At 37.9% G+C, this 13911-nt stretch overlaps 1 protein-coding gene across 1 annotated transcript in view; it reads right to left on the bottom strand.

The window, feature by feature from the left end:
• Positions 1–13911, bottom strand: part of PGPEP1L (pyroglutamyl-peptidase I like) — a 128008-nt gene that overhangs the window by 17998 nt on the left and 96099 nt on the right. The window contains exon 3 of the mRNA XM_074234182.1: positions 188–304. Coding sequence (XP_074090283.1) covers positions 188–304 — 117 coding nt within the window. The remainder of the gene's footprint in view (positions 1–187; positions 305–13911) is intronic.

Below are 13911 nucleotides of genomic sequence, written 5' to 3'. Positions count from 1 at the left end.
AAGCATTTATATGACAAGTATTATGTTAAATAGTAGAGATAGGAAAACAGGAATAAAACAATCCCTATCCTCAAGGAGCTTCCATTCTCCTCAAAAGGTTCCATTCTATACCAGGATTTTAGCATCCAGCCACTTCATTTTACACTACAGTAAAAAATTAACTGTCACATAGAAAATAATAATTTACTTGGGGTTGAAGGGTTTCCCAAATTTTGGAGATTTGTTCCTTTGTTTTCTTGTAAACCACAGGCAGTTGCAGAATCTGAACTGCCACATCACTGCCCAGACCTAAATTGGAGAGTTCCTGGAAGAAAGAAACAAATTAGGTGATTGCTCAGATGATTTGGGGGTTTGTAAATGATCATTTAATGGATTAACACTTTTTCAAAAAATGTAAAAGTATGGAACTGTTCATCATTCCTTATCCTTCTTAGCAATTCTCTGAAGATTTCGATATAGTTGACCACTCCTTTCCTTTTGGATATCCAGTTCCCTTCTCCGTTCCACTGCTTTTTCCTGGCTCTCTTCTTACTAATTTAGTTTCCCTCCTAGACTGTCACTATCTCTAGCCCGCTAAGTGCAGTTATTCATCTTCCAGTTTTGTCCTATGTTCCCTTTTTTTCCCTCCTTCTTTTCTCTCTGGGTGACCTCATCAATTCCCATGGGTTCACTTATCCTTATGTAGATGAGTCCCAAATCTGTATATCTAATTCTAATTTATCTCCAGAGTTTCAGGCTCACATTGCAACTTGTATGTCCCAGAAGTATTTCAACATCACAATACTCAAAAAATAAGAAGGAAAAAAACTTTCCTCAACCACTTTCCTCCACCACTCTCTAAACTCTCCCTTTTTGTGATGAAAACTCCACTATATTCCTGATCATTCAAGTTTGCAACTTCAGTCAGTCCTCCTTGACTTTTTCTCTCCCTTCTCTATCGCCCTATCTAATCAGTTACTAAAACTTGTTGATTCAACCTTCATACTGTCTGGTTCTCTCTACTCACAAGGACACCATCTTCATTCAAAAACTGTACAATAACTATCCTTGTTGTTCAGTCATATTTCACTCTTCATGGTCCCATTCGGGTTTTCTTGGGAAAGATGTTGGAGTGGTTTGTCATTTCCTTCTTCAGCTCATTTTACATACGAGGAAACTGAGGTAAATAGGAATTAAGTGACTTGACTAGGGTCACATAGCTAGTAAATGTCTGAGGTCACATTTGAATTCAGGACGATATCTTCCTGACTCCATGCTCAGCAGCAGCAGCAACAAGAAGAAGAACAAAATGGCTTGGCATTTAATACCCTCCAAAGCCTACCTTTGTTGTCTAATTTCACATTCTTTTTCTCCATATACTTTATATTCCTGCCTAATTGCCCTAATAACTTATTCCTTAAAATCAAACCTTCATCTCTTGCCCCTGTGGATTCATATATTTCATCCATGTCTAGAATGTGCTTCTTCCTTATCTAGGGGTTGGAAGGAAAGAACATATTTATATATAAAACAATATATATTCAAAGTATTTTAGGAGGAAGGATACTAACAACTGGGGGGGGGGGGGGATCAGGGAAGGCCTCCTCTAGGAGATAAGCCGTAACCCTCTTCTGAAGCTCTGAAGGAAGCCACGAATTCTAAGTGCATGGCCAATGATGGCTGAACAACTATATTGTTGTTAATTGTTGAAAACTGTTGCCACAGTGTTTTTCTGATGACCATGCCTGGAATTAGAAGACCTCTATAACTACAGGAATTTGTTCATCTGAGTGCTTTGACCAAGTGGAAATATTTTAATTCTAGTGAGGATGCTGATAACTTTTGTGACATGGAACACAAACCATAGATATCTGTCTAGAGCTGGAAGGGTCTTTAGAATTTATCTAGTCCAATTTTCTTATTTTCCACATGAAGAAACTGAGTCCCAAAGATACTTACTCAGTGTCACAGGGCAGCAGTCCTGGTCAGTGCTCTCACCCCTGACCCCCGACGTGACTGGGCTTATTAGAAGGGGTAGCTAATTCTTGGATCCAAATAAACTTCAATCTTTTCTGGAAACAGTGGTGGAAATTTGATAATGCATCTTTGCATCTCCTTTGGAGTTCTGTTGAGCAATTTGGGAGGGAGATAAGGCCAGACTTGGTTTTCTTCATGGTGGTACTGAAACAATTTTAGTCCAAGGATGAATCTTTTTTTTCTTTTCCTTCCTTTTCCCATTTTGAACCATAAATTTTTCATTCATTTAATGATTTTTCCCCTAGTCTCCCCTGAGGGTGTATGATACTGTTACTGAATGACACGGAAGAAAAAGTTCCAGGTTTCCATCATGTGGCAACAACACTATTTGGTTTGGAATGATAGAGGGGAAAAATTATTCTTCCACTCCTATGTGGACTTAACTTTTTCAATGGCCAGGTTCACTTGGATAGAAGGTCCAAACTGACCTGGGTCCAGTGAGATGGAAGATCTAGCCCAGCCTGGGAACCAGGTCATCCTGACATTCTATTATTATATTGTTTGGATGGCCAGACTGGCAAGTACTTGAAAAAAATATGGAAGCAGGAGAGGTTGGCGAGCCTGACAAGAAGAGATAGCCAGGTAGTGTAGGAGAGGTGAGTGCTATCCTTTTAAATGTCTCCAGCAATGTGGTAGAATTCACCTGAGTTCTCTTTCAACACCAAAGCTTTGAGATACAGTGTTCATCATCCTTTTGGGTCTATTAGCAAGAGCAGGATGATGCATGCATCCTTTGATATATCTCATCAGGTAAGGACAATTTTAATTCTCTCCTGGGATGATAGGATTGGTACTTAACTTGAATTTTCCCTGTAATTTTTCTTATCTATTATAGTATCTAACATGTCTTCCATATTACCAATTTAATTGTCCTAGAGAGGTCACATGGTTATGGCTAGAAAACTTGTCTTGAAGCCAGGAAGGACTGGGTTCAAATCTTGCCTCTGACACAAACTGGCTGGGTGAAATGGGATAAGATATTTGATTTCCCTGAGGACTAGACAGTTCTCCAGTACTTTTAAGTTGACCTGATTGAGCAAAGGTTTCCTTTCCTGGGGGCTCTCTGTACCAATAAAACTGCAGATCTTGTTCCTCTCACTATTTGTCCTAGGCATTCAAGACCTGATGTGGGCCCAAACGTAAAAGACCATAGTCTTCCAAGTTAACATTCTAGTGATAGATTTTGCCATAGTGCTTCAGAAGATATAGCTAAAAGTCATAATTCTGTATTTTTTTTTCTTTCCCCAGCAGCTCCAAAATCTGAAGAAGAACCTGAAATCATATGGGAAGATTTGTCCCTAGCACCAACTTTGCCATGTTGAAATGGGTAAAGTCTCTTAAGACCTGTTGCATCCTAGGTAGTTTTAGGCTATTTTTCACAGGGCTTCTCTAAAGGGATGGGTCCCAGCACCAAACAACACTTAACTGGGAAATCTGCCTTTGAATGCAGCTTCCTGAATAACGGTTCCAATTTTCTTGTCAGCGGAAACATTGATTAGCTGTGCTCAATAAGCTATCTGACACAAGCAAGAAAACAATGCCCATGGGAAGTAAACAAACTCAGAGAACAGGGCCAGTCTTTCTCCCCCGGAGCACGGTCCGGCTGTGATTGATCATTGCATCATCTTCACTTAAGAATGCAATTCTGTTTCTTGCTTTGACAAATAAATAAAGAACAGCCCGGGCTGGTTCACAATTAGCATTTTATTTCCCTCCACAGCCTACATCCCCTCCCCCAATCCATCCCCACCACCACCCACCACCCGCTGCTGCTGCTGCCTCTGCCTCCACCACCACCCCACACTCTCTAAGAATCCTCCATTTAAAACTCAAGGTGTAGAAATGTTGCTGATTGTTATTTTATAGTTGGAGTTTGCTGACCCCTTCCACCCGTGCCTCTAGAATAGTACAGAAAGATCTAGAAGTAGATCACAGAATGAAGGAAAGACCTTATAGTTTTATTTTGTTTGTGCTTTGGGATTTCACACTCCCTTAGCATTTATTTAAAGTGTTTCTGGGTCTCATTTCTTTCCTTCCTCTTGTATACCAATTCTTTCCCCCCCCCCCCCCCCCCCCCCCCGTTGAAATTTTCGCTACAAAATGACAATGGGAGAGTTCTGGATCGTCTCTTTACTAGACAGATACTTGAACTCACAAAGCAATAGCATCTTCACTAATGATGATACTGCCAGAAACCCTAGGATGACTGAGGAGGGTTTTCTGCTGCTTTGTATTTGTTCATCTATGCTTTTCTTTCTATTAATACCTTATCATCTCATATTGACAGGGTTTCCTTCCTAGAGGCTATATAAGGTCCTATCAAGTCCTGAGGTCAGTCAATATTCATCACCAAATATTTATGAAGACCTTGCTATATGCCAGACTGACACTAGGGTACAAAAAAAAAAAGATAAAACCGATCCCAATCACAAGGGACTACATTCTAATGGAGAAGGTATCATATAAATATCATATTACATGAATATAAATATGTGTGTATGTATGTATGCATACATACATACATACATATACAAAGTATAGCCAGAGCAGATAGAAGGTAGTCTTGAGAGAGAAAGGCATTAGCATCTGAAGGACCTGGAAAGGTGTCCTGCAGAAGGTGGAATTGGAGATGATATTTAAAGGAAGCCAGGAATGCTAAGAGATGAAGGTGAAGAGGGAGGGTATTCTAAATACTGGAGGACCACCAGTGTAAAAGCACAGAGTCAAGAATTGGAGTTTTGTGTTTGAGAAAAAAACAATCTAGTATATCTAGATTGTTGAGTGTAAAGAAAATAGTAAAGATAAGCAAGAGGCAAGGTTTTTAAATTTTTAAGTGGAAAAAATATATATAAATATATATGTGTGTGTATAAATCACATGTAATAGTTTTTAACATTCAGTATTTTTAAATTTGAAACATTCAGTATTTTTAAATTTGTAATTCCAAATTCTTTCTCTCTCTCTCTCTCTCTCTCTCTCTCTCTCTCTCTCTCTCTCTCTCTCTCTCTCTCTCTCTCTTTCCCCCTCTCCCCCTCTCCCCCTCTCCCCCTCTCCCTCTCCCCTCACCCTTCTCCTTGAGAAGGTAAACATTTTGATATGGAGTAAAAGTATGCAATCTTGTAACATATATTTCCATATTAGTCATGTTGCTAAAGAAAACAGATTAAAAACAAAAGAAAGCAAAAAACAAATAAGATTAAAGAAAATTTTTATAAGGCATGCTCTGATCTGTATTCATATTCCATCACTTCTTTGATGATGGGGATATTATTTTTTCATAATGAGTCCTTTGAAATAGTTTTGAATCATTATATTTCTATAAATAGCTAAATAATTCACAATTGACCACTGTGCAATAATGCGATTACTATATCTATATGTAATCTATATCTATATCATTCTCCTGGTTCTTCTTTCTTTACTTTGTGTCACTTCATATGAGTCTTATGAAGAGTTTTAAATACCAATCAGAGGGAAATTATATTTGGGGGGAGGTCATCAAAGTTTATTGAAGTGGAGAATGATATAAGCAGGCTTTCTCTTTACAAAAAATCATTTTAACAGATGAATGGTAAATGGATTGAAGTGAAAAGAGACAAGGCAAGGACATCAGATAGAAGACTATTGAAATAGCCTAGGTGAAAAGTAACAAAAAGACTTGGTAGGAGGATGGAAGAAGAGTAGAGAGATGTAAAGATATAAATGATAAGATTTGGTGACAGGATATATGAGGTGAGTGAGAATGAGGAGTTAAGGATGATAGTGAAGCAGCTGTTCTAGGACACTGAAGAGCTTGTGGTGTGATCAAAAGTAATTGGGATTTTGGGAAAAGGGATGACATAATAGGAATAGATTAATGAGTTATATATTGGGCATGTTAAGTTTGAGGTGCCTATAGGATAGCCAGATCAAGATGTCATAGGCAATTGGTGATATAGCACAGAAGCTCTGGACAGGGCTAGCTATATAGATCTCAGAATCACTTTCATAGAGATATAAATTAAATCCATGGGAGGTGCTAAGTAATTGTGCAAAAAGAGAAGGGATCTCAGAACAGGGTATTTGGAGACATCCGCAGCTATTGGGTTAGTACTAGAATCAAAAGTAAAAGTTAACTAATATGAGTTGATCCTGGCTTTGTCTCAGGCTGGGAAATTTAATGGTTACCCATTAGCCACTAAAAACAGCATCACTACTACTACTACAAATGCCTTGACTATAGCAGCAGTGCTGGTTTGTCTCATCTTGAAGGTATTTTCTCCTTTGCTTCACCCTTTTCCACAGTGTCACATTCCAGGTAAGCCTAATCCTTCTCAATTTGCCTCAATTGCATAATGTACTGGTTATTAGAATTTAGAAGATTTTTTTTGGAGATGGGGAAAAGGAATTGAAAGGATAGTAGTGCAGGGTTTTCTCTATGGAGTGGGGAAAATAATAACTCTGAAAAAATAAGATGACAAGGAGAGATTTATGTGGTTATATCTAAGTGTCCAAATTGCCATTTTTGGTTAATTATGAAATCTTCATTAATCTTCAAAATTCTCATCCTATTTACTAAAAAAAAAAAAGCCAATAGAGTTCATCAGTGAAATTAATTGAAATCTAATTCTTCTGGTCTTTAAAAAATGTCTTCACATTCCTGAAAAGTTCTGATAGAGACACAGAATATAATAATATAATGACTGTTTTCCTGTATGTAGGTATATTTCTGAGGAAAAGACAAGAAGAGAGGGGAACTTTTTTGGTTATTGAAAGCTGTTTTTACTAATAAAGCTACTCCTCCAATTCCCACCACTTTGGAGATATACTAGGAAACTAGATAGTTCTGAGAGCCCAGCATATGGAAAAGAGAAAAAAAAATAAAGGAGTTGGTGAGGCACCTGGATAAAATAGAATATTAGATGCTGACTTAGTTCTATTCTTTCCTACCCTAGCCAACAGCAAAGAGCCATAAATCTGCTTTACACCTTGTTTCCAAATGCAAGGACACAGGATTTTCCATTTTGAATAGTGTATGCCCTCAGTATTGTTGCAGTTTTAGAAAAAATAAATGTGTGTGTCTGTGTATGTGTTTACATATTCTTGTACATGTTTGTGTGTTAGGAGATGATACAGAAAAAGAAAAAATTCTTTTCTAGATGTTCTAATAATGAAGAAGGGAAATTTGAAAGGATACACTGGTCAATATAGTTTATCTTCTTGCTGTGTTACCTTCAATTTGAGAGGAAGCATGTTTAAGATCTGGGTTCAAAGTTTGATGCTTCTTAGCAAGTTACTTAAATCTAATGAGCTTCAGCTCCCAGTAGGACTAATAATAATCAGAGTTATCCTCTTTTCATTTGACTGTGCAGCATGGGAGACACTGGCACAGGATCGCCCAGCATGGATAACCCTCATCAGAGAGGGTGCTACATTCTATGAGCAAGGCACAGTCAACTGTAATTTGTCTCCAACATAGTGATGTCATTTTGATCTTCTTCAATAAAGGACAAGAACCAACCATTTCACAAGGTAGATGTGAGGAAAATGCTTGTAAATGTTTAAATCACTATAAAAACTATAAACTCTTGTTGTTATTATGTATTGTTATTAACTCTTCTCTAATTTTTTTTCAAGTGCATATTTTGTCTTCTAATTGGATTGTAAAATAGTATATTGTTAACATGTACAAATGTAGTCAGCAATGGCATTTGTTCTCTATTTGTTCCCTATTTGTTCATCCCTTGACATTTTTCCTAACTACATCTTCTACCTCTGAGAATGAAATCCTGCCAATCTCAGAGAAATTTTCTGACTAGAGTGTGCCAACCTCAAATTTTACAGCATTCACTGTTGGTGTTAGACCCATGGAAAATGTTCCATGCTGTAGGTTCTAACTACAACTTGGCTGCTTGATTCTGAAAGAAGGGAAGAAAATGAAAGAGATGGGTGGCTGGGTGGTACAATAGGCAGAGTGCCAGTTCTGGAGTGAGGAAGACTCATCTTCCTGAGTTCAAATCTGAATTCAGATACTAACTGGGTGACCCTGGGCAAGTCACTTAATCCCTTTTACTTTAGTTTTCTCATCTATAAAATGAGCTGGAAAAAGAAATGGCAAACCATTCTAGTATCTTTGCCAAGGAAATCTTGGCTTGGAAACATAAAGATTCACATAAGTGAAAATGACTGAACATCTAAAATTAAAGAGGATTAACCTTTTAATCCTAACCCCAGGATTAACAAGGATACTTGGTGGATACTCCTGACTCTATTACTGACAAACAAAAGTTTGACTTCTCCAGTGCTCAGTTTCCTCACTTGGCAATAAGTTCATGGGCATCTTGAGCAAGAAATGAAAATTATTTGGGTATAGATGGTACTATCATTGCTCCCTATTGAAGGCAAGGGATGCAGAAGAAAAAAAAATGAGTTGGGATGTGAGCAGCTGGCTAGGAGATGGTGTTTGAGAATGTTTTAAAATATAGAAATGACAGACTTTTAACCAGAGAAGAAGTAAATCTTATAGGAAATGGCAAAAATATATTCATCTGGTTTCTCTTACATCTAAGGCTCTAAACTGAAAAGGAAAGGGAAGAGATAGAAGACATCTCTATCAGCCAAACCAAATAGTTTCAAGAAACTATGAGGCCGTTCAAATCCTGGCCACTTGGTGGTATGGTAAATAGAGCACTGAGCCTGGAGGCAGGAACACCTTACTAGCTTTGTCATCCTTTCCAAGTCACTTAGCCATCTTTGCCACAATTTTCTCATCTGTAAAATGAACTAGAGAAGAAAATGGCAAAATCACTCCAGAATCCAAATCAAGAAAATGCCAAAAAGGAAACATAAAGAGTAAGATATGGCTGAAACGAATGAACAACAACAAAATATGTAAAATTCTTTGCAAAACTTAGAGCACTATATAAATGTTAAATAGTATTATTAATAAGAATAGCAAAAGTTCATAAGAACCACTATCTATTAAAACAACTAGAAATAAAACCTATAACTTTGAATTCCTATATACAAATGCATAAATATAAATACTGAGCAAGAAGCTCTACTAGAAGGAATCAAGTTTAAATTCATGGGCGGTTAGGTGGCGTAGTGGATAAAGCACCGGCCTTGGAGTCAGGAGTACCTGGGTTCAAATCCAGTCTCAGACACTTAATAATTACCTAGCTGTGTGGCCTTGGGCAAGCCACTTAACTCCATTTGCCTCGCAAAAACCTAAAAAAAAAAAGTTTAAATTCATGTGGATAGCAATTAAATATGTTGAGGGAAATCTTTGATTAGATAGTTCTGCAATAAATTTGAATTTTATTTTTAAAAAAGGTATAGATAGAGAGCAGTGGGACTAGTAAAGTGTGTGTGTGTGTGTGTGTGTGTGTGTGTATTTAAGTGTGTGTATTCTTGTGAGGAAATCCAGGAGTCACAGAGAGGAAACACAGTTTATATATTTGGTGGAAGGACAATGAAGGCCGACATAGAAATCATAATACTGTCAGAGATTATAGGTCAGTTAGGACAACCATATTTGACAGATTACAGACTATATTATCCCCAACCAGAGAAAGAAAAACAAAACAAAACACACAGGAAAAAAAAGTACCCCTACCAAATCTGATGACCACTTTATAAAAATTATCTATTATGTATCTCTTTCCCTTAATCCTAATTCCTCATGCCAAAAATTACTAATCTGTAAATATGTTTAACAAAATATGTATGTAAAATGCTAACCTGACTTCCCAACTGAGGGGAGGAGGCGGGGTGGGAAGGGAGAGTGGAGAAAAACCTTGCAACTTGGAAATATATATATATATATATATATATATATATATATATATATATATATATATATATGTACAAATAAAATGAATGATGAAAATAAATAAAATTTAAAAAAGATTTTAGGCCAGAAAAGGAAACAGATAAGGAGTTTGGGAAAGAGATAACAAGTCTGATACAAAGTTATTCTAAAGTAGCAGTGGATATTTAAAATATCCAAATAGCTAATAAATCTCTTTCTCTCTTCTCTCCCATCCTCATCTTCCTCCACTCTTTCTTCTCCTCCAAAATTTGCCTCAATTATAATTTCTTCCTTCAAAAGGTCAAAGAACCAGCAAGGGAAATATATGACTTTCATTAACATTTAACTAAAACTTGAAAAGGCTACAAGCCAAAACTAAAATGGAGGGAGAGTTGTGCATGATTCCTTCCTCTCCCCAGCCTCCTACCCCACTCCCCTATCGGGAGTGCTTGCCCCATGCGAATTCTCCCTAAAATAGTCTTTTTTGCAAGTGTATCTTTGGCATTCCAAAAAACATGACCAGTCCATCAGAATTGCCCTCTCTATACTAATGTTCAAATGCTTGGCAGTTTAGTTTGAGAAAGGACCTCAATGTCTGTTATCTTCTCCTGCCAGGTGATTTTTCAGAATCTTCCCAAGATTTAATGGAAGCGGGAGACTTCCGGGGTGGAGTCAAAATGGTGGCACATAGCTAACCTGCTCCTGGAGCCTTTCCCTGCCAAAGATAAGTGAAGACTGTACTCTGACATTCACACTACAGACCCCACCAAAAAAAAGAGAAGATTCAAAGAAGTTTTCAGTTGTAGATATCATGGAGGATCTTCAGTGAAGGCTTTTAGCCATAGTGCAATCCAGGTCCCAACAGCTTAATAGTAACAGAGGTCACAGAAGTTAGATAACAAGCCAGCATAGAGGATCCCGACCCCAAACAAAGTCTGAACCCTAAGAACACAAGGGTAAAAGACAGGACTGGATCAGGAACAATTTTCTGTTAAGTCAGAAACTGGACATAAGGGGCGGGGGGGGGGGGGACCATTGCAAAGGCAAGGCCTGGACTACATAGGCAACATCTCAGCCAAAAACAAGCCAGAGATCAGACCCCAGCCCCAGCAAAATAAAAGCTTGGATCTATACTCCATATAGCCCAGGAGGAGAACTACAACAACAAAAATAAACAAAAAAAAGCTAAAAGAGCACTCACTATAGAAAACACAGATAAAGATGACAGCAACGTCACATTTGAAGAAGAGAGCAATGAAATATCACTCAAAGGGAAAGTCTCAAAACAGACTATGAATAGCACTCAAATCCATAAGTTCATTGAAGAACTTAAGAAAGAATTTAAAAAAAAACAAGGAAGAGAGGAAGAAGAAAAGTAGAAAAAAGAAAAGAAAGTTATGCAGGAAAATTGTGACAAGTTGACCAAGGAAATCAACCCCATTAAAAGTAAAAATATTCAACTGGAAAAGGAAACACAGACAATATTTGAAGAAAATAAAAATCTAAAAATTATAATTGAACAGTTAGAAACTAATGTATCTACAGAACTACAGGATTCCATCAAACAAAATAAAAAGGCTGAAAAAAATTGAAGAAAATGTAAAGTACCTTCTAGGGAAAATGAATGACCTGGAAAACAGATCAAGGAGAGACAACCTATGAATCACTGGACTACTAGAAAACCTGGACCAACAAAAGAACCTAGAAAACATCATGCAGGAAATTATAAGGGAAAATAATCTACTAGAACAAGATAACAATATAACCATTGAAAGAAACCACAAAACCCCTCCAGAAAGAGACCCCAGGATAAAAACTCTAAAGGCTGTAATAGCAAATTCTTAGAACCCTCAAATAAAAGTGAGAATATTACAAGCAGCAAAAAGAAAACAATTCAAATACAAAGGGAACACAACTAGACGAACAGGACTTATCAGCCTCAACATTGAAGGATTGGAAGAACTGGAATAACATATTTCAGAGAGCTAAGGACCTGGGATTACAACCCAGAATTTTCTACCCTGCAAAATTCAACATATACTGTCAGGGGGAAAAGATGGATGTTCAGTGAAATATAGGACTTACAGAATTTCCTAACACAAAGACCAGAACTGAACAGAGAATTCAATCTCCACATACAGAATCGAAGAGTTACATTAAAAACAGGTAAATGAAAAAGGGGACTGAAAAAAACAAAATTGTTTTAAACAAATGTTGATCCCTAATAGGGAAGATATAACAATTCTATTTCTTTAGAACTTGAATTCTCTAAGGAAAATTAGAGGGTAGAATATAATTGTAGAGAATGAATCTAAAGGACATGGGTATAGAACTTCCAGCCAAGATGGCTGAGAGAAGACAAGCACAGTTATAAAGTCTCCTGATTTTTCCCTATCTATGATATGAAATAAACCTCTTAACAGAAATCCAATCCACAGAACCCAGAAAGAAAAGTCAGGAGAAAAAACATCTACCTCAGGATTTGTCTTCCACAGCTGTGGGTGAATCCGGGCACAGAGGACGGATCAGCCACGGATCAGCCACGGATCAGCCTAATTAGTGCCTGGATTGGAGCCCTGGGAGCCTGAGGGTCTGAGTGCCAGACCTGCTTGATCAGCAGTGGGACTAGACAGCAGGGGGCTTGGGTCTACTAGGGAGCAGAGGCATTGGTGTTGGTGCTGACCCTCTGGAGTTTGCCAACAGGGCTGGAGGGAGAGTTCCACTACAGGAGAGCTGTAGACACCACCCCTGGGCTCCTCAAGTCTGAGGAACTCTGAGTCCACACCTCCATTGTGGCTGAGGCCTCTTCCCAGAACAAACACAATTATAAACTACTTCTGCCCCAGGCACAGGTGAGTGAGCAGAAGAACCTACTCAGTGGACAATAGGGAGAGGGATGACCTCACCCCAGGGTAGAGCCCACCACTGATTGAAGGCAAAAGAATTCAACAGCTTTAATAGCTCCCTTCAGGGTAAGGGAGAAAGCCTCAATCAAGGTCATAGACACGCCAGAAAAAAACAACCAGCACCTCCTACTGGCCAGCTGGAGAAAATTAAAGCCTATAGGGATCCCAACACCAAACCTCTGTGAACCAGCCCCTCCCCAACTCAAACTCTTAGCAAAATGAAGAGAGGTCAGTGGAAAGGTGGATCCATAGAAAAATTCTTGGAAGGAAAAGACCCTCAGAGAGACCTAGAACCTTTGAGGAGAATATGATCTGGTCTCCAGCACAGAAAGACTTCTTTGAAGAAATAGGGAAGGAGTTTAAAAATCAATTGGAAAATTTGGGAGAGACAATTAACACCTTGCAACAAGAAAACAAATAATTGGAAAATACAATTGTTAAATACAAAATGAGACTAAATCTCTCAGATCCTCAATTGGGCAAATGCAAAAAGAAAATAATTCTCTCAAAACCTCAACTGGTCAAATGGAAAGCTCTTTCAAAAGTAGAATTGACCAATTGGAAAAGGAGTTGCAAAAGGTAAATGAAGAAAACTCTTCCCTAAAAAAAAAAAGAATGGAGTCTGCAGAAACTAAAGACTTCATGAGACAGCAAGAGCCTGTTAAACAAAATTTAAAAAAAAAAACTCTAGCAGAGAGAATGTACCTAACCAGAAGTGATGGACACTAATGACTTATCCATGAAACTGCTATCCAGTGTGATGAAACTGGCTATACTTGGGAGAAAGACTCTAATAACTCTCAAGAATTGTAACTCTCTTAGATAGAAGAGAGAGAGAGAGAGAGCAAGAGCCTGTTAAACAAAATCAAAAAATATAAAAAAATAGAAGAAAATGTAAAATACCTCATCAGCAAAACTACTGACCTCGAGAATAGGTTGAGGAGGGGCAACCTGAGCATTATTGGACTTCCTGAAAACATTAAAGCCTGGACTTAATATTACTTAGAACTTAGAACGTAGCTAGAAGTGATGGATACTCAGAATTTTCTATGACTCAGATAGAATGATTTTTAAAAAACTAGTTCCTTAAAGAGGGGGACAGGAAGGAGATGGCAGGAAGGAGGGGATTGAATGGGGTAATAAAGGGGAAGAAGGGAGGCCTGAATCTTCTCATCAGACTTGGCTTAAAGTCAACTT

Source organism: Macrotis lagotis, chromosome 4 (genome assembly GCF_037893015.1).
Source record: "Macrotis lagotis isolate mMagLag1 chromosome 4, bilby.v1.9.chrom.fasta, whole genome shotgun sequence".
Lineage (NCBI taxonomy): Eukaryota > Metazoa > Chordata > Mammalia > Peramelemorphia > Peramelidae > Macrotis > Macrotis lagotis.
The sequence above is the reverse complement of the archived record's forward strand: the minus strand, read 5'-3'. Positions and strand labels throughout refer to the sequence as shown.